General features: G+C 44.5%; 1 protein-coding gene across 1 annotated transcript in view; it reads left to right on the top strand.

Annotated features, from left to right (window-relative positions):
• HABP2 (hyaluronan binding protein 2) overlaps positions 1 to 18,472 on the top strand; it is a 34,766-nt gene that overhangs the window by 7,475 nt on the left and 8,819 nt on the right. The window contains exons 4-10 of the mRNA XM_040361582.1: positions 947 to 1,054; positions 2,324 to 2,440; positions 4,668 to 4,784; positions 5,939 to 6,110; positions 8,611 to 8,705; positions 10,743 to 11,046; positions 15,080 to 15,222. Of these exons, the coding sequence (XP_040217516.1) occupies positions 947 to 1,054; positions 2,324 to 2,440; positions 4,668 to 4,784; positions 5,939 to 6,110; positions 8,611 to 8,705; positions 10,743 to 11,046; positions 15,080 to 15,222 (1,056 nt within the window). The remainder of the gene's footprint in view (positions 1 to 946; positions 1,055 to 2,323; positions 2,441 to 4,667; positions 4,785 to 5,938; positions 6,111 to 8,610; positions 8,706 to 10,742; positions 11,047 to 15,079; positions 15,223 to 18,472) is intronic.

Genomic DNA, 18,472 nt, shown 5'->3' with positions numbered 1-18,472 from the left:
TCAGGTACTTATATAGCGCCGTCAATTTACGCAGCGCTTTACATATACATTGTACATTCACATCAGTCCCTACCCTCAGGGAGCTTACAACCCAAGGTCCCTAACACACATCCATACATATACTAGGCCATTTTTTTAGATAGGATCTGATTAACCTACCAGCATGTCTTTGGAGTCTCTGATTAATGCTCTCTTTGCCCGGCCTGTCAGTTTAGGTGGACGGCCATGTCTTGGTAGGTTTGCAGTTATGCCATACTCTTTCCATTTTCGGATGATGGATTGAACAATGCTCAGTAAAATGTTCAAAGCTTTGGATATTTTTGTATAACCTAACCCTGCTTTAAACTTCCCCACATCTTTATCCCTGACCTGTCTGGTGTGTTCCTTGGCCTTCATGATGTTGTTTGTTCATGAAGGTTCTTTAAAAAAAAACCCTGAGGGCTTCACAGAACAGCTGTATTTATACTGAGATTCAATGCACACAGGTGGACTCTATTTACTAATTACGTGACTTCTGAAGGCAATTGCTTCCACTAGATTTTAGTTAGGGGTATCAGAGTAAAGGGGGCTGAATTTTCCTTCCACTTCACAATTATGTGCCACTTTGTGTTGGTCTATCACATAAAATCCCAATAAAATACATTTCCGTTTTTGGTTGTAACATGACAAAATGTGGAAAATGTTGTGGGGTATAAATACTTTTTCAAGGTACCGTATATTGCCAAAAGTATTGAGACGCCTGCCTTTACACACACATGAACTATAATGGCATCCCAGTCTTAGTCCATAGGGTTCAATATTGAGTTGGCCCCCCCTTTGTAGCTATAACAGCTTCATCTCTTCTGGGGAGGCTGTCCACAAGTTTTAGGAGTCAGACTGATAAATATTGTTGTGAAAGAAATTCAGTGTAGAAAATCTGTGTTTTGTGCCATTCGATTTTCCATAGATCCCTGCCTATCGCAGCCGTGCTTTAACCATGGGACATGTGTGGCTACCGAACGGGGATACATGTGCCGCTGCACCGAATTCTTTATCGGATTAAACTGTGAGAAAGGTGAGAGAAGAATAATCACAATTTTCAGTGACTACAAGTTTGCATGAATATGTTCCTTGTCAAAATATACAGTGGAACCTCGGATTGCGAGTAACGCGGTTAACGAGCATTTCACAATACGAGCACTGTGTTGTCTCGCAATACGAGCAGGATTTAGGCCAAAGCGGTGTGCAGTACCGCGTTTGGCCTGAGGTGGGGGGCGCCGGAGCCTAGCGAAGCCGAACGGTGCCAATCGTAGCCGATCGGCTCTGTTCGGAGCCGTTCAGAAATGCTCGGAAAGACTCAGAAATACTATGTTCCTGAGCCTTTCCGAGGTTTGCCGAGGTCAGCCGAGCTGTCCTCTGGCCTTTCTGTCTGTTTCTGAGGCTCTCCGCCCTCCCCCCTCTCCTCTGGCCGCATGCGGTATTGCATGCCATTTAAGTCAATGCAGAACTAATTATTTTCATTTCCATTGACTTCAATGGGGAAACTCGCTTTGATATGCGAGTACTTTGGATTACGAGCATTCTCCTTGAACGGATTATGCTCGTAATACAGTAATAGTATAATTTCTCAGAAATGCTCCAACTTTTATTGTTAAAAAAACACCCTTGAGCTCCATTCCAGTGACTTTGCCTAGGCTGAGATGACGAGCTTGTAGGCAGGTTCAATGCTTCCACGCATGCGTTGAATCACTTTGACGCATGCGGGGGATTTGGGTCCGATGGTTAGGTGTACTAACCATCGGACATGTCCGACGGACAGGTTTCCACCGGATAAGTTTCTTAGCATGCTAAGAAACTTTTGTCCGCTGGAAACCTGTCCGCTAGGCCGTACACACGGTGGGACATGTCCGCGGAAACTGGTCCGCGGACCAGTTTCAGCGGACATGTCCGGTCGTGTGTACGCAGCCTTACAGACAGCAAAAAAGATAATTGGTGTAATACTGCTGACACTGTCAAATGGTGTCGGCCCCAGGATTATGCAGGCACCATCATATGGGAGCCACTCAGCCACAGATCGTGGAACCCGTAGCAACCTCTGAAGGAATCCTAGGGTTCCATGGAACTTTTTTTTTTAGATATTGGACACCTTTTGTTTTGAAGCACCCCAAATTTCTATTACTATTTAAACTGAAAGGTCAGTTGGGATTTAATATAAATTAGTGGCTATCAAATAAACTTCTTTATATTTGTTCCTAAAAATTTGGTGTTGGAATCTTGATGTCCCACAGAAAATGTCTGCTCTTCATTGTGTTAAAAATGAAATCTCATTTATATTTGATTGTAGTCATTCGCCCGTGTAAAAATACCACATGCCCCAATGGAGAGTGTGTCCTAAAGAAACTGGCTCCTTACTACAAGTGTCGATGCCATTACCCACATCACGGACTGTCCTGCAACCTAGGTATGATTTGCTTATGACTTTTAAAATTGCACAAATTGTTAACTTCATGTAACATACAGTAGACAGTTCTGGGACAAGTTCCATTGGCACCCAAAGCAAAGATGTCAAAATACGACCTTCCCCTCCCAAACTGATATTGATGGAGCTTGAAAATGTTGCACAAAAAGTGTCTAAGCTTGGGAAGAGTAGAGAAATGACAGCTGCTTCCTACTCACCCTAGGCCTACCACCATTAAGACTAGACATGTGCGTTTTGCAGGGCCGATCCTAGGCAGGGTGCACGGGGTGCTCTGCACCCAGGCGCCACAGAGGTGGGGGCGCCGAAGCGCCAAAGTTGCTGCCAATCATCCTGTGCACTCCCAGAAATGCTTTTTCGAGTGCCACCCTCCAAGTAACCAAAGATGCCACGTATGCCCCGCCCCCTGTAATGTGCTTCTGCTCCCAGCGTGCCCGAGCTACAGGGATCTATTGGACAAGTACTGATCTATGGGGACACCTGATGTGGGGGGGCTCTGCTGGGGGGCTCTGATGGGGGACACCTGCTGGGGGGGACTCTGATGGGGGACACTAATGAAGACTTCTTATGGGAGCATCTCTGTGTTTGAGTCGTAGCCAAAGAAACATTTGTAAAGGGGAGGAGTTAGTAAGATGACCACGCCCATCTAGGGGGCGCCAGAAATATTTCTTCACCCAGGCGTCTGTGACCGTAGGATCGGCCCTGGAGTTTTGTTTCTTAAAGCGGAGTTCCACCCAAAAGTGGAACTTCCGCTCATTTGTCTCCCCCCCTCCGGTGCCACATTAGACACCTTTTGGGGGAGCGGATACCTGTCTGTGACAGGTACCCTTCCCCACTTCTGGGGCACATTACATCAGCAACTCGGCTCCCTCCTCCTTCGCCCGGCGCCGGGCCAGTAGGAGAGTGCAGCGGTGCTTTGTGCATGTGCTTCATTACTGGGTTCCCCTACCAGCAATCGCGGCGGCAGTACCCGACAGCTGATGGAAACATCGGCTTCCGAAAAAGAATCAGTTCAACATAACGAATATGACAAAACAAAATTCTTCAATGAATGATTGCATCCGAAACTAACCAAAAATTTCCAGCGTGCATATGTCTAATTAGCATACAGGATAGAGAAGGTGTTGTGATGTGGCTACCCAGTGGTTTAGCTCTTTTGTTTTTTATTTTAGTGTATGGCAGGGTTATGTTTCCCCTTACCACTAGTCCTGGAGACCACTAGAAAGATCCCAATGGGGACACTTGTTCCAGTGACAACTCTCTAATGCCGCGTACATACAATCAGATTTCCAGTTGGAAAAACCTTGGATGGTTTTTCAGACAGAATTCCGCTCATGCTTGGCTTGCATACACACGGTCACATAAAAGTTCTCTGAACTTTCGACCGTCAAGAACGCTGTGATGTACAACACTACGATGAGCCGAGAAAATTAAGTTCATTGGTTCCGAGTATGCGTCAAATTGTTTCCGAGTATGCGTGGGAATTTTGCACGTCGGAATTTCTACAGAAGATCGGAATTTCCGATTGGAATTTTTTGAGTGAGTGAGAAACTTATATAGCGCAAAAAATGCGAACTGAATCGCCTCTGGGCGCTTAGTATCCATTCCCTGAGTAAACGTTTTTTTTTTTTCGTCCTAAGAAAAGATGGGTTATGATTTTTCTTCTGAAGGCCAAGTAGTTCACCTCCAGTCGGATGATGGTTGGTAGAGCGTTCCATAGTCTAGGTCCTTGGACTGCAAATCTTCGTTCTCCTTTGCACTTGTATCTGGAGTAGATTTTGGTTGGTGGATCGCAGAACGCGATTGGGGTAGTGAGCTTTTAGTTTTTCGCATAGATATTGGGGGGCATTTCCTTGAACACGCTTGCGTTAGACAGAGTGCCTTGAAGGTGATTCAGTCTTTTACAGGCAACCAATGACGGAATTTTTTCCGTCTGAAAATTTGAGAACCTGCTCTCAAATTTATTTGGGGCGGAAATTCCAACAGGAAAAGTCAGATGAAGCCTACACACGGTCGGAATTTCCGACCAAAAGCTCACATCGGACTTTTCTTGTCGGAAATTCCGACCGTGTGTACGGGGCATTAGAGGAAATTTCCCTTCACCTTGGCAAAATTTCTTCTCAACTATTGTGGAAATTCAACACATTGAAGTTATTCCTTGGATTTGTAGAGTCTACCTTTTGTATGATAATGCTCCTCTTTTTTGTGTCAGTGGAAGAAGTCTGCAAGCAGAACCCGTGTAAGAACGGAGGAACCTGTGTGGCGAAGGGGCTCAACAAGTTTGCCTGTGTCTGTACGAAGAGTCACAAAGGGAAGTTTTGTGAAATAGGTGTGTATGTACTAATTATTATTATAATACAAATGGTTCTTTATTTTCAACATAATTGTATTTCTCTAATGGGTATAAAAAGGAAATGAGTGTCTGGAGATTCCATGATTAAGGTGGCCATAACATATCATACTCTTTTTTATTAGAAAAAAGAATAATCAGAGTACAAATTACAGCCAGGGTACCTTAGTACCACACAATAGTACATAGTCAAAACATGTCAAATACATACTCTGAAAGTAAGCAACCTTTATATCTTATAACAAAGAAAAGTAAAAGGAAACATCACTATCTAGGATATTACCCGCTACTAGCTAATGCTAAGAAAAAAGGAAAGAAAGAAAGAGAGAGAGAGAGAGAAGAGAGAAAAAAAAAGAAGAAAAAAGGGGGGGGGGGGCAAAGACAACGTAGTGAACGGACCATCTAACGTCTTCTACCTACCAAGAAGAGTGAAAAGGAAATGATCAAAGCCAAGACACCAATCTCATCCCGAATCGAGTTGTGAATATTGATCAGAATTCTTGAACGTCACCCAGGGTAACCATGTCTGATTGAATTTTTCCGACGATTCCCTGGCAATTGCTACAGTTTCCTCCATTTGGTGAATATTCCGGGATGGAAGGAATATCCTTCGATTTCCAGTGTCTGGGAATCAAGACTTTTGCTGGAGGTGGCCATAACATGAAATGTTCATCACCTAATCTCCATTGGTTTTCAATTCATTATCTGTGCTGGCAGCAGACATCCCTTAACTGAATGATCTTAGTAGGGAAGAAAAGCAATGAAACCGGTTAGAAAACCGTATGCAACCACCCACTACTGTTTTCTCCATGATAGTATGATGATGATGTGCCTCATCCCCCATTCTGTAGCATCTACCTGCTGTTATGGTGACCATAGTAAGGTTTGTGCAAATGTCGGGCAAAAAAATAGCTTATGTCAAATTAATTGTATCTTTGTATGCAACCATGAACGAAAACAATCCATTCATGATTCTTTTTCCGTTCAGCCAAGAGACTATTGCTTGAGTTTTGCTTAAATGGTCAAGATTTTTATGCTATTTTGGACCGGGTTATACATGGCCAGGGGGTATTCATTTAGAGATGTATTTTACTCCTTTTATGTTTAACACAACATATCAAAATGTTCTCCAGAGTCACATGACTGCTTCCGAAACAACGGATTTCGATACCGTGGTCATGTCAGTCGCACAGAGACTGGACACAACTGCCTGCCCTGGGATTCTTACCATTTGAGTAGAGAGAATATCAACGCCTTCATTCCAGACATCTGGCAGCACGGGATTGGGGAGCACAACTTTTGCCGGTAGGTTTACTTATCAATGGCTGACTGCTAACACTACTTCTTCTAACACTCTAGAAATGAAAGCATCTGTCCTCCTAAAACTAATGCTTCACTTTTTAGTAGATGACAGAGAGAAAAGCCACCTCATGTTTTTTCAGGAACTCCAGTGGTGACTTCTTTGTCCTTAGATTCTGGCTCTTCACACCTGTTGTGGCCATTATGAGAAGTTCCCTCCATCCCTGCTGGATTCACTTTATAATACAGAGAATGCAGTAATCGGAATGGCATCACACCATGGTGGGTGAAAACACCTTTAAACGCCAAGATGCCTAGGAAATAAGTCAAGAACTATGGTGGTGATAACTTTCTAGCTGAGGTCCCGAAATGGAGAGTGCAGGGGTACCGTAACCCAGGGGTCGACAATATCCGAGCGCCAGGTCGCAATTGCGACAAGAAATTTTGACCTGGCGCCTGCGCCCGCCAGTAATTGAGGCCGCGGCTTTGCGGCCTATAAGGCCTATAAGGCCTCAATTACCGGCTGCCGCGGAGGCACAGGATCCTGTGTCTCCGTGCACCCCCACCTCCCCCGCCACACGATCGCGGCGGGCCCGCGACGGCCGGTAATTGAGGCAGCGGCTTTGCGGCCTTGTGAAGTCCCAAGCTCTTCCTTCTGTGTGCTGGTGCCATCTGGTGGTGGCCGTTGGCATTACAAGTTAAACAGCAATTCTAATGTAATTTTTCACTATTTTCACTGCCATCTCCTTTCCTCTAATTAGAACCCCCAAACATTATATAAATTTTTTATTCTAACACCCTGGAGAATAAAATGGCGATCGTTGCAATACTTTCTGTCACGCCGTATTTGGGCAGCGGTCTTACAAGCGCACTTTTTTGGGAAAAAAATACACTTTTTTAAATGAAAAAATAAGACAACAGTAAAGTTATCCCAATTTTTTTTAAATTGTGAAAGATAATGTTACGCCGAGTAAATTCATACCCAACATGTCACGCTTCAAAATTGCGTCCGCTCGTGGAATGCCGACAAACATTTACCCTTTAAAATCTCCATAGGCGACGTTTAAAAAATTCTACAGGTTGCATGTTTTGCGTTTCAGAGGAGGTTTAGAGCTAGAATTATTGCTCTCGCTCTAACGATCGCGGCGATACCTCACATGTGTGGTTTGAATACCGTTTACATATGCGGGCGCTACTCACGTATGTGTTCCTTAGAACTTGATGATCACATTAGATTTTGTGGTATGTTGTATACATCATGGCACTGTTGGCCCAGGTCTTTCCCTGTTCAGTGGCCATTTTGAAACACATACAGAATTACATATTTGTGTCATAAATCTGTTTTTGAAAAGAAATATGCTTCCTTGTGAAATGTATGAAGTTTACCCTTTTTTATTGTTTTTTTGGGTTAGGGTTTGTATGATTATTTTAATTTGATCAATTGTTTATAATTGTTTAAATCTGACCTCCAGCCTTCCCTTTAGTCTTGCACATTACATAGGCTCCTCTCCAGTACTGAAATAGTTTACTCTGATTTTACTGCATAAAGTGCATTATAAGCTGCAGCAAGTCAGATACAGCCTGCCACATTTCCTGGCTGGAGGGTGTGCAGGATCATCTAGCCCTTTCCTTGCCAGCCTGGCTGTCCCTCGTCCACCCCTTTTGTTTACTGGATTTCAGTTCTAATCACAGAGGCTCAAAATCACATGTGGGTATTACTTAAAGGGGAGTTCCACCCACAACTTCACTTTTTAAATATAAATACCCCTGTAATACACAAGCTTAATGTATTCTAGTAAAGTTAGTCTGTAAACTAAGGTCCGTTTTGTTAGGTTGTTACAGCATTTAGATAGTTTATAATCTAGAAATAGACAGTGCCCATCTTAAGTGTGGGCATCATGAAGCCAGACTGTATGACTTCCTGGATTTCAGCTTTGCATATCTCGCACATGCTCAGTGCACAAGCAATGTAATAGGTTTCAGTCAGGTTTGCAAGGACTACTGGGAAACATGATGCCTATCCCAGAAACCCTTGCAAATAGCCTAGGCAAATAAGGAGGAGGAAGTAATGAAGGACTACAAAATAAAGGTATTTACAAGCAACAAATTAAATAAAAATTGTCCATTCTGAACACTATGAGATTAGAGCATGCAGCACAGACAAACATAAAAAAATGGGTGGAACTCCACTTTAAGGTTAGGTAGCCTGCATACAAATACAGCCTGCCTATGAACACATTCCAGACTGACATCCACCCATCAAGGTATCATAACTTCTCCCAAGAGTCTGCCTACTGATTGCACCAGAACTGAGGGCTCCTCAGAGGAGTACAGTTGTATACAGTAATTATGTGTGGGGTTTTTTTTTGGAAGTGTGGTTCCAGCCCGGAATTTTCAGGCTGTGGTGGTGCTACCCTTTGTAGCTAGCTTGTATTTATTGGGTCATGCCTAGCTGGTTGATGTACTGTATGTACCTCCAAGTCTTACTTCTGTCACATCCACACAGGAATCCTGATGCAGCGGAAAAACCATGGTGCTATTACCTGAATGAGAAGAAGAAATTGAAATGGGACGCATGCGAAGTTCACACCTGTCCCATTGGTATGTATTTATGTTATAGCTTGCTCCCTGATTGGCTGCTTGGTTTAGGAAAACCCATTCCCTTCAAGAATATATCTAATGCCAAATTTTTGGTTGGATAGAGATGGCAATGGTTAGTACTTGTGAAGACTACACTCTCAGCTTTACCCTGCACAGAGATTTTTCAGCTCAATTAACAGCAATCTAAGCACCAGCACACACAGAAGCTTTCACCGCACATTAAGTTAAAAAAACGCATCGTTCACAGCACCTGGTGTTGTAATTCTGACCTTTAAAAAAAATGTCTGTATTACTCACTGCCACATCCAGACAGGAATGTAACAGAAATTCAGCTTAACAATTTTGAAAAGAAGATTGCAGTTTTCTTCCCTGACATCACTGCAACTGTGAAGCCGCCTTAATCCGCGACCATCCCCAGCACATCAGCCTCACCCTATGAAGAGATTTTTCGTCTTGTAAAAAAACAATCTATGGCAGCTTTCACACGGGCGTTACGTTTGTCCATTTTTCTTCTGTCTGTTAATGAATGAAAAACAGACACCCATGTATTCCTATTGGCAAGCGGATGTTAAAGGATGATCATCTGTTGACATCCGCTGATATCTGCCTTCGTTAAGACCCGTTTTTTTGTAACAAAAGAAATCCCTATTTTTCTTCAGTTTCAAAAATGGAAGCGGACCTAAATGGATGGCAACAGACAAACGGTCCTTTTGTTCCAAGAACCGATGACTCCGCAGCTGTCAGTGGGGTTCCCTGCTGACAGCTGAAAGTAAAAACAATTGTCAGCAATCATTTTTTTTTAAAAACAGCAGTGGGGTCCTTTTATAATCCATACTAGACTATTATTCAAGCATGCAGCCTGGCAGGTCAGGAAGGGGGGGGGGCACCATCCCCTTCTGAACCACACCAGGCCACATGCCTATAACCCTGGCTGGTGGTTGTGGGGGTCTGTGGGCAGGGGGCTTATCAGAACCTGGAAGCCTCCTTTAACAACGGGGCTCCCAGATCCCCTCCCATGTGAAGGCGTATGGGGTACATATTAACACTCATTCACCAAAAAAAGTGTCAAAATAAATAAAAACACAGACAGTTTTTGACACTTGCTTTTATAAAAAAATAAATGTCCCCGGCGTATATCCATCGTCAATCACGATGCCCACCACTGACCTGAAAAAAAGGGGAAAAAATGCTTTGCTCACGATGAAGGCTACCAACGTCTGCCTGCTCCACCGTCTGAGAGTTTGAAGCAAGGGACGGGGCCACCCGATGATGCCCCTGGATGACATCATCGACCAGGTGCATTCTGGGTCAATGACGTCACAAGGGAGCAAAAAAACCTGATAGAACGGAAGAATGAAAAAGAAATACCCATGTGATAGGGGCCTAACCACCAGCACACACAGTAGCCTCCACCACACGTTTATGCTCCGTTCACACTGAGGTGTTTTTCAGGAGCTAAAGGGCTAAAAATAGCAAAAATAGCACCTGAAAAACGCCTCCCCTGCAACTCCAGTGTGAGAGCCTCGAGTGCTTCCACACTGGATTGGTGCGCTTGTAGGATTGGAAAAAAAGTCCTGCAAGCAGCATCTTTAAGGTATTGCGGGAATGGTGAATACACCACTCCTAAAATGCCCCTGCTATTGAAATCAATGGCCAGTGCTGCCGAAGTGCCTGCAAAGCGTTTTAACAGCGGCGCTTTGTGGGTGCTTTTTACCCTTTCTCGGCCACTAGCGGGGGTTAAAAGCACCCCGCACAGCGGTCGAAAAGCTAAAATGACAGTTAAGTGCCGCTAAAACTATCAGCGATTTACTGCTGACACCCCGCCGCCCCAGTGTGAAAGTGCCTTTAATGTAAATATAAATTGTTTAACGCACTTGTTGCAATTCTGACCTATAAAAAATGTCTGTATTATTCAATGCCACATCCGAAGAGGAATGTAACAGATAATGTCTTCACAGATTTAAAAGTTCTTTCATTTCTATTTAGAGCATTCAGAAATTCAGTTTAATGATTTTCAAATCTTGTTTTAATGAAAAGAAAAGAAGATTCCAGGTTTGAGCCCTAACATCACTGTGATCTTGAAGCCACCCAAAACCACGACCATCCCCAGCACAACAGTCAAAGTGAATTCTTCGTTCTCCACATGTGGAATGAGAGAGATGCCTTTACTCAGCCGTGGCAGGATCATCGGGGGGAAGAGGACACAACCAGGAAACCACCCTTGGTTGGCTTCGCTGCAGCTGAAGGAGTCTTACGGCGAGTATCCCCCGGGCCATTTGTGTGGTGGCACTCTGATAGCCGAGTGCTGGATTCTGACGGCTGCCCACTGTGTGAAACCATTGTGAGTACCAGCAACCACATTGTTCTCCCGCTCTCTAGGTCCTATCCGGTTGAGTGTCAAAGCCTAAAGCTAGGTATACACTGGTAGAATTTTATTTAAAATTAAAATTTGCAGTACATTTGAATGTAATTTTAAAGTAGTTTGACTGCTTTTAACATAACATTTTGGAATACATGGACCAAAACAATAACCACATACACGGTTAGAAATTTGCACGTTTAAGAAAATTTCCAACCTGCTCCTTCGAATCCTTTGGTCACTGTGGTCAAAAATGACTGTCAGTGTGACACCGCTTAGAACAGTGGTGGTCAACTTTCTTGATATGGGGGCCTCAAGCATGGCCCTCCATATCAACAAAAGGCTGCACATAAATCTAAGTGAATAATAAGTCTCAGAGACAGCAGACACAAAACAGGATCTAGTCAAAGACTATATAAGAGATGGTCAGAAACTGTGGGATTATTACAGGAAGACTGCAAGCATGAGGCAAGAGATGGTCAGGGACTGCAGGCATCATACAAGAGATGGATAGAGACCATAGGTGTGCGCAGCCTAATGCTTTAGGGTGTGCACCCTTAAGCTCAAACACACATGCATGTGTATGTATCTACATATACATGCCCCTGGCACATTGATCTCCCTGCTGGCACAGTGAAAGAGAAGAGCATAAACACTTCTCTTATGGCAAAACCGGTAAGAAGGAGATCTTTCCCATTTTCCTGTTGCTACACAGAGCGATAACACTAATGCACATGGGGTGATTAGGGTGTGCCTGGGCACACCAGGCACACCCTGTGCGCACGCCTATGACAGAGACTATGGACATTATACAAGAGTGGTCAGAAACTGCAGCCAATATATGATGTACAAGAGATGGTCAAAGACTGCTGACATGCTGCAGGAAACTGCAGAGACTAGAAACATGATATAGGAGACCTGGATCATGCTTCAAGAAAATCATTGACTGGGAACAAATTACACAAGACTGGTAGAGATCACTGATATAACAAGGCAATAGGGAAACACAGATTAGTGTCTATAAGAGTTCTGAGGGGCCCCCTAGCAGCACAGAATTAGAAAAATGAATGAATGTTCTTACAACAAAAAATGTTGACCTAAATTCTTGTAAGGCCCCTTTCACACTACCGCGACTTCAAAGTTGTGCAATTTTGTGGCCGTGATTTTGACATGATTTCAGGGAGACTTGAGTTCTATGAACCTGAACTCGCATCAAAGTTGAACCAAAGTAGTGCAGGGACTACTTTGAAGTCAACACGACTTGAAGTTGTACTAATATGAATGGTTGTCATTGAAAATCATGGGGAACGACTTTTCATGCGACTTTGCAGTCCCAAGTCATAGGACAAGTTGTACAAGTGTGAAAGGGGCCTAAGGTATACCCAGCTTAACTATAGCCAAGCCTTTTTATTTGTTTTTGGGTAGAATGGGGAAAGCCATAGAGCTTCTATTGCCATCTCTGACCCCGTTTGGGAGATTTCCCATTAGCCCCTGTGAGAACAGGAAATCATGGGAAATCTTGCCAAAAGGGACACAGACAAAAAAAAACGAATTTCCTTGCACCAGCATGGCATAGTACTTCCGCTCACATGGATTGGTGCCAGGAAAGGAAAATTATTATACGTATTTGATTCAATTTTCATTTTCTTGGCGCCAACATGGCAACATACATATGGATGGAAATAGGCAATTATGCTGCCATAGATTGGTACCAGCAAAGTAAAATGAAGGTAAATAATTGTTACCATTTTCCATTTATTAGTAGTATGGGGAAGCATCGATACAAAATGTTTTATTGTGACAATTGTTAAATATAAGTACTGCTCCTTGTGCTGATTTTTTTTAACCCCTTCCTGCCCCCACACCAGCATCCCTTTAACTGGGCTATAACCCGATGGCTGTCACAGTGGTCTCATGGTCGGGCATTGCCTCCTGATCATTACTAAAGACCGGGTGCTGTCTATGACAGCTCAGTCAATGTGTTGGAAGCACACTCTCAGTACAGAAACATCGGCAACCCAACAAATATGTGCATTGTACAAGTGTTAAAGGGCACCTTCCTTGCATCACACTAAACTTAGGCTTTAACGTTTTAGGGCTAGTTCACACTAGCGGCTGATTTGCAATACTGCGGCTGGTATTCAGTGCCGTTTCCTTTTTTTTTTACGTACATTTTATTGAGAAATTTCATAAAGTTCAAGTGCTGGCTGCCTGGTGCAAGGCAGTGGATTGCCTTCCACTGCACTGTGCTAAAAAAAAATGCTTCATACAGTACTTTTCTTTTAGTGTGCCATGCCTGCACACCATCACAATGCAGTGGTGTTGACTGGGCAAATTGTAGACAAGGAATTTTGCCTTGCCAATGCAATAGGACTGTGCTGGAGTAGTCAGCCAATGCAGTACCACCACATGTGGTGTGACCATACCCTTAAATTGATACCAAAATCAGTTAAAAATAATAAACATGTTATATTTACCTACTCTGTGTAATGGTTTTGCACACAGCAGCCCAGATCCTCCTCTTCTCGGGGGCCCACGCTGCTACTCCTGGACCCTCACTCCTGTTGAATGCCCCCACAGCAAGCAGCTTGCTATGGGGGCACCCAAGCCAAGTCACAGCTCTGTGTGTCCATTCAGGCATGGAGCTGTGCCCTGGCCCCTCCTCCTGTCTCTCCTTATTGGCTGACAGACTTCGATTGACAGCAGTGGGAGCCAATGGTACTGCGCTGTTGTGTCAGACAATGTGGAGTGGAGTCCCAGGCAGCCGAGACACTCCTGCAACATCGCTGGATTTGCATGGAGCTCAGGTAAGTATTAGGGGGGTGCTGCATTAAGATACAAAAAAAAACACTGGGGTAGATTCACGTAGCTGCGCTTTAAGTTACGGCGGCGCAGCGTATTGTATTTACGCTACGCCGACGCAACTTACAGGAGCAAGTGCAGTATTCACAAAGCACTTGCTCCGTAAGTTGCGGCGGCGTAGCGTAAATGGGGCCGGAATTCAAATGTGGAAGGGGGGGGGGCGTGTTTTATGTAAATCGATGATGACCTGACGTGATTGACGTTTTGTACGAACGGCGCATGCGCCGTCCATGTACATATCCCAGTGTGCAATGCTCCCGAGTACGTATTGGTTTCGACGTGAACGTAAATTACGTCCAGCCCTATTCGCGAACGACTTACGCAAACGACGTTAAAAATTCAAATTTCGAAGCAGGAACGACGTCCATACTTAACATTGGCTGCGCCACCTAATAGCAAGAGCAATGTTACGACGAAAACGACTTACGCAAACTACGTAAAAAACTACCGCCGGGCGCACGTACGTTTGTGAATCGGCGTAACTAGGTAATTTGCATACTCTACGCTGAAAACTACGGGAGCGCCACCTAGCGGCCAGCGTGAGAATGCACCCTAAGATACGACGGCGTAAGAGACTTATGCCAGTCGTATCTTAGGCTAATATCGGCGTATCTTGCTTTCTGAATACAGAAAGAAGATACGGCAGCGCAGATTTGAATTTACGCGGCGTATCTATGGATACGCCGGCGTGAATTCTCTCTGAATCCGGGCCACTGCCTTTACAATCACTTTGAGACGGCCATAGACTGCTGAACCAGCCGAGATTAGAACCATGTATGAGCAGGCTGATTGCACCTGTGTTGATCCATCGATTGACTTGGGTACAACCAGCATGTTGGGTTTTTCATGTGATTATTGGCAGTGGCTATAGTCGCTAGCAATAACCACTGTGTTCTCCCGGCGGGGACGACTCTCTGGGGCCTCCCTGCCAAAAGAACACAATAGCTCCGCGGAAGGGATTCTCCCATTAGCTGTGTTTATGGGGAAATTGTGGTTGCAGGAAAGAAAATCCCACCATCTGCAGCCAGATTTAGGCTTTCCTGGGATAGAGGAATATCACACAGTCACTTAGAAGGAAGCATTGCCTGCATATGTAATGAACCAATAAAGCTGCCCCCACGTCTACATATAGAATTATTTCTCTTTCACGCAGACCACTGCCGAGTCTCTGGAAAGTGTTCCTGGGAAAATCTGATTTAAATAAGAATGAGAGTACGGAGCAGGCGCTGGAGGTGGAGAAGATCATCATACACGACAACTTTTTAGAGGGATCCTACAGCCTGCACTACGATTTCGGTGGGTGACCCTTCTGGAGGTGTAATAGAGCTGTGCTTAGTTTAAGCTCTAGAATTTGTGTCTGTTTTGAAATTAAATGTAAAAATTGTGTGAGCCTAGGTTCACACTGCTGCGAATTCAAAATTGCGGTAAAATGCGCGATTTTACCGCGATTTCGCGGCTGCGATTTTGCCGCGATTTCGGCCGCAATTTAATGTAAATCGCGGCCCGAAATCGCAAAAAGTAGTACAGGAACTACTTTTTGAAATCGCAGATGCGGCGTCGCACTGATTAGGACAGTGCCATTGCCGACAATTGCCGCCGATTTGAGATGCGATTTGACATGTCAAATCGCATCTCAAATCGTTCCAAATCGTACCCAGTGTGAACCAGGGCTTAGGAAGATCTTTCTGACTGACTCCTTCATGCCTTGTGAAATGTATGGAGATTACCTTTTTTAATTGTTTTTGGGGTTAAGGTTTGTGTGATTGTTTTAATTTGATAAATTGTTTACAATTATTCAAATCTGACCTCCAGCCTTCTCTTCAGTCAATCACAGTTGTACAAGTTCCTCTCCTGTACTGAAATTAATTACTCTGATTTCACTGCACACTGTAAGCTTCTCACAATGTGCATTAGAAAGCTGCAGCACGTCAGATAGAGCCTGTCCTTTTTACTGGATGGAGGACATCCAACATTATCTAGCTTTTTCCTCTCCAGGCCTTGTACACACGACCGGATCTATCCGCTGGGATTTATCCGCAGATCAGTTCCAGCGGATAGATCCGGTCGTGTGTACGGCCTAGCGGACATTTATCGGCGGATAAAAATCCAGCCGACGGATTTCAAGCGGATAAAAATTTCTTAGCATGCTAAGAAATCTATCCGCTTGAATCCTGTCCAGCGGATTGATCCGGTGGTCTGTACAGACTCACCGGATCGATCCGTCCGCTCCCCTCCCTCGCATGCGTCGTAATGATTCGACGCATGTGTGGAAGTCTTTACCCTTCAGCGTCGCGCACGTCACCGCGGATGGATTCCGCGCGGATTTCGATCTGATGGTGAGTACAGCCATCCAGTCTTAACTGTCCCTGGCCCGCTGCTTTCATTGGCTTTCAGTTCTTTCATAGAGGCTCAGCATCAGATGTGGGCCTTACCTAGGGTTGCCACCTTTTCTTCAAGTCAAACCCGAGCACTTTAGCAGCACACAGTAATTTTTTTTTATAGTAAAAACTATACATATATTTTGCTATTAAATAACATTTCTAATCTTATGATGTTAATAAAAAAAAGTCCCCTTTACATCAGAGTCCACAGAGTTCTCCTTTTACATCTGAATTTGCAGAGTTCCCTTTCACTTTCACTGTAAGGGGAGAACTCTGGGGACTTCAACATAAGGGATGCTCTGGGAACCCTGATTTAAGGGGGAACACTGAGAACTCTGATGTAAGAGGGAAAACTGTGGCCTATGGTGTAAAGGATAACTCTGATGTAAGGGGTGCTCTGAGAACCTGATTTACCTTATGCCCCGTACACACGATCAGGCGTTTGCCTGGCCAACGTACATCGGAATTCCGACGGAATTCCATTGGAATAAAAGAGAACATGTTCTCTATCTAAACTCTGATGGAATTCCTTGGAAAAAAGTCCGAAGGGGCATACACACGGTCGGAATTTCCGATGGAAAACGTCCGTCTGACTTTTTCCGTTGGAAATTCCGATTGTGTATACAGGGCTTTTGTGTACTCACTCAGAGGCAGGAGAGAGAAGGGGGAACCTTCAGTCACAGAAAGGGATGGATGGTGAGCTCACTCACCCCTAGGCAGTCAGCACCTCTCATCCAGATGCATCTGGGAGCCATAGTCCGGTCTGAATAATGTGTCTGGGTTTCAGGCAGTCTGAAACCTGGATGCATGATTCCAAACCCAGAACTGTCTGGGTGAATCCCGGACAGGTGGCAACCCTAGCCTTACTTATGGTGGTCTGCATGCTAACAAAGCCTGCGTAGGAATGGCAACTCCTTCAGACTGACATCCACCCATAGAAGCATTTTAAGGCCGAGTACTCACGGCAGGACATGTCCGATGAAAACGGTCTGCAGACCGTTTCCATCGGACATGTCTGGCCGGGGACTGCCCGGGGACTTCTGTTCGATGGCTATACACACCATCGAACAGAAGCCCGCGCGTAAACATTACGCGGGGCGTGTCCGCGGTGTCGCCGCGTCGATGACGCGGTGTCGCCGCAACAATGACGCGGCGACGTGGGCGGGCCGCCTTAAAAATTCTTCCACGCATGCGTCGAAGTCATTCGACGCATGCGAGGGATGCGGGCGGCAGGACATGTACGGTAGGTCTGTACAGACGACCGTACATGTCCGGGCGGACAGGTTTCCAGCGGACTGTTTTAAAACAAGTCCGGGAAACAGTTGTCCGCTGGAAACCTGTCCGATCCGTCCCAAAATGGTCCGCTCGGGCCAACACACGGCCAAACATGTCTGCTGAAACTGGTCTGCGGACCAGTTTCAGCAGACATGTTTGGTCGTGAGTACGGGGCCTTATATTTGTAATACTCCTCCACTGCTTGCATCAAGGCTGAGGGCTCTTGAGAGGAGTACAGAGACAGGGTTATTGTATCACGGTCATGTGATAGTTTAAGTTTTTGGGGTTGTATGAGTTATGTGTAAAGAGAGAGATCACACAAATATATATACAGTGATATAAAAAGTCAGGTTTCTGTGATGTAAAAAAATAAGACAAAGATAAATAATTTGAACTTTTTCCACCTTTAATGTGACCTATAAACTGTACAACTCAGTTGAAAAACAAACTGAAATCTTTTGGGGGGGAGTAAAACTAAAAAACTAAAATAATGTGGTTGTATAAGAGTGCACACCCTCTTATAACTGCGGATGTAGTCGTGTTCCGAACTAAGCAATCACATTCAATCTCATGTCTCAATCTCATGGTAAATAGGCGTCAGTGCACACTTGCCATCATTTAAAGTGCCTCTGATTAACCCCAGATAAAGTTTAGCTGTTCTAGTAGGTCTTTCCCGACATTTTCTTAGTCACAGTCAGGAGAAGGGTACAAAAGAATTTCCAAGGCATTAGATATACCATGGAACACCGTTAAGACAGTCATCATCATCAAGTTATTATCAAGTGAAGAAAATATGGCACAACAGTGACATTACCAAGAACTGTACGTCCCTCCAAAATTAATGAAAAGATGAGAAGAAAACTGGTCAGGGAGGCTGCCAAGAGGCCTAC

This window comes from Rana temporaria, chromosome 8 (genome assembly GCF_905171775.1).
Source record: "Rana temporaria chromosome 8, aRanTem1.1, whole genome shotgun sequence".
NCBI classification, from domain to species: Eukaryota; Metazoa; Chordata; class Amphibia; order Anura; family Ranidae; genus Rana; species Rana temporaria.
This window is presented reverse-complemented; position numbering and strand designations above follow the sequence as displayed.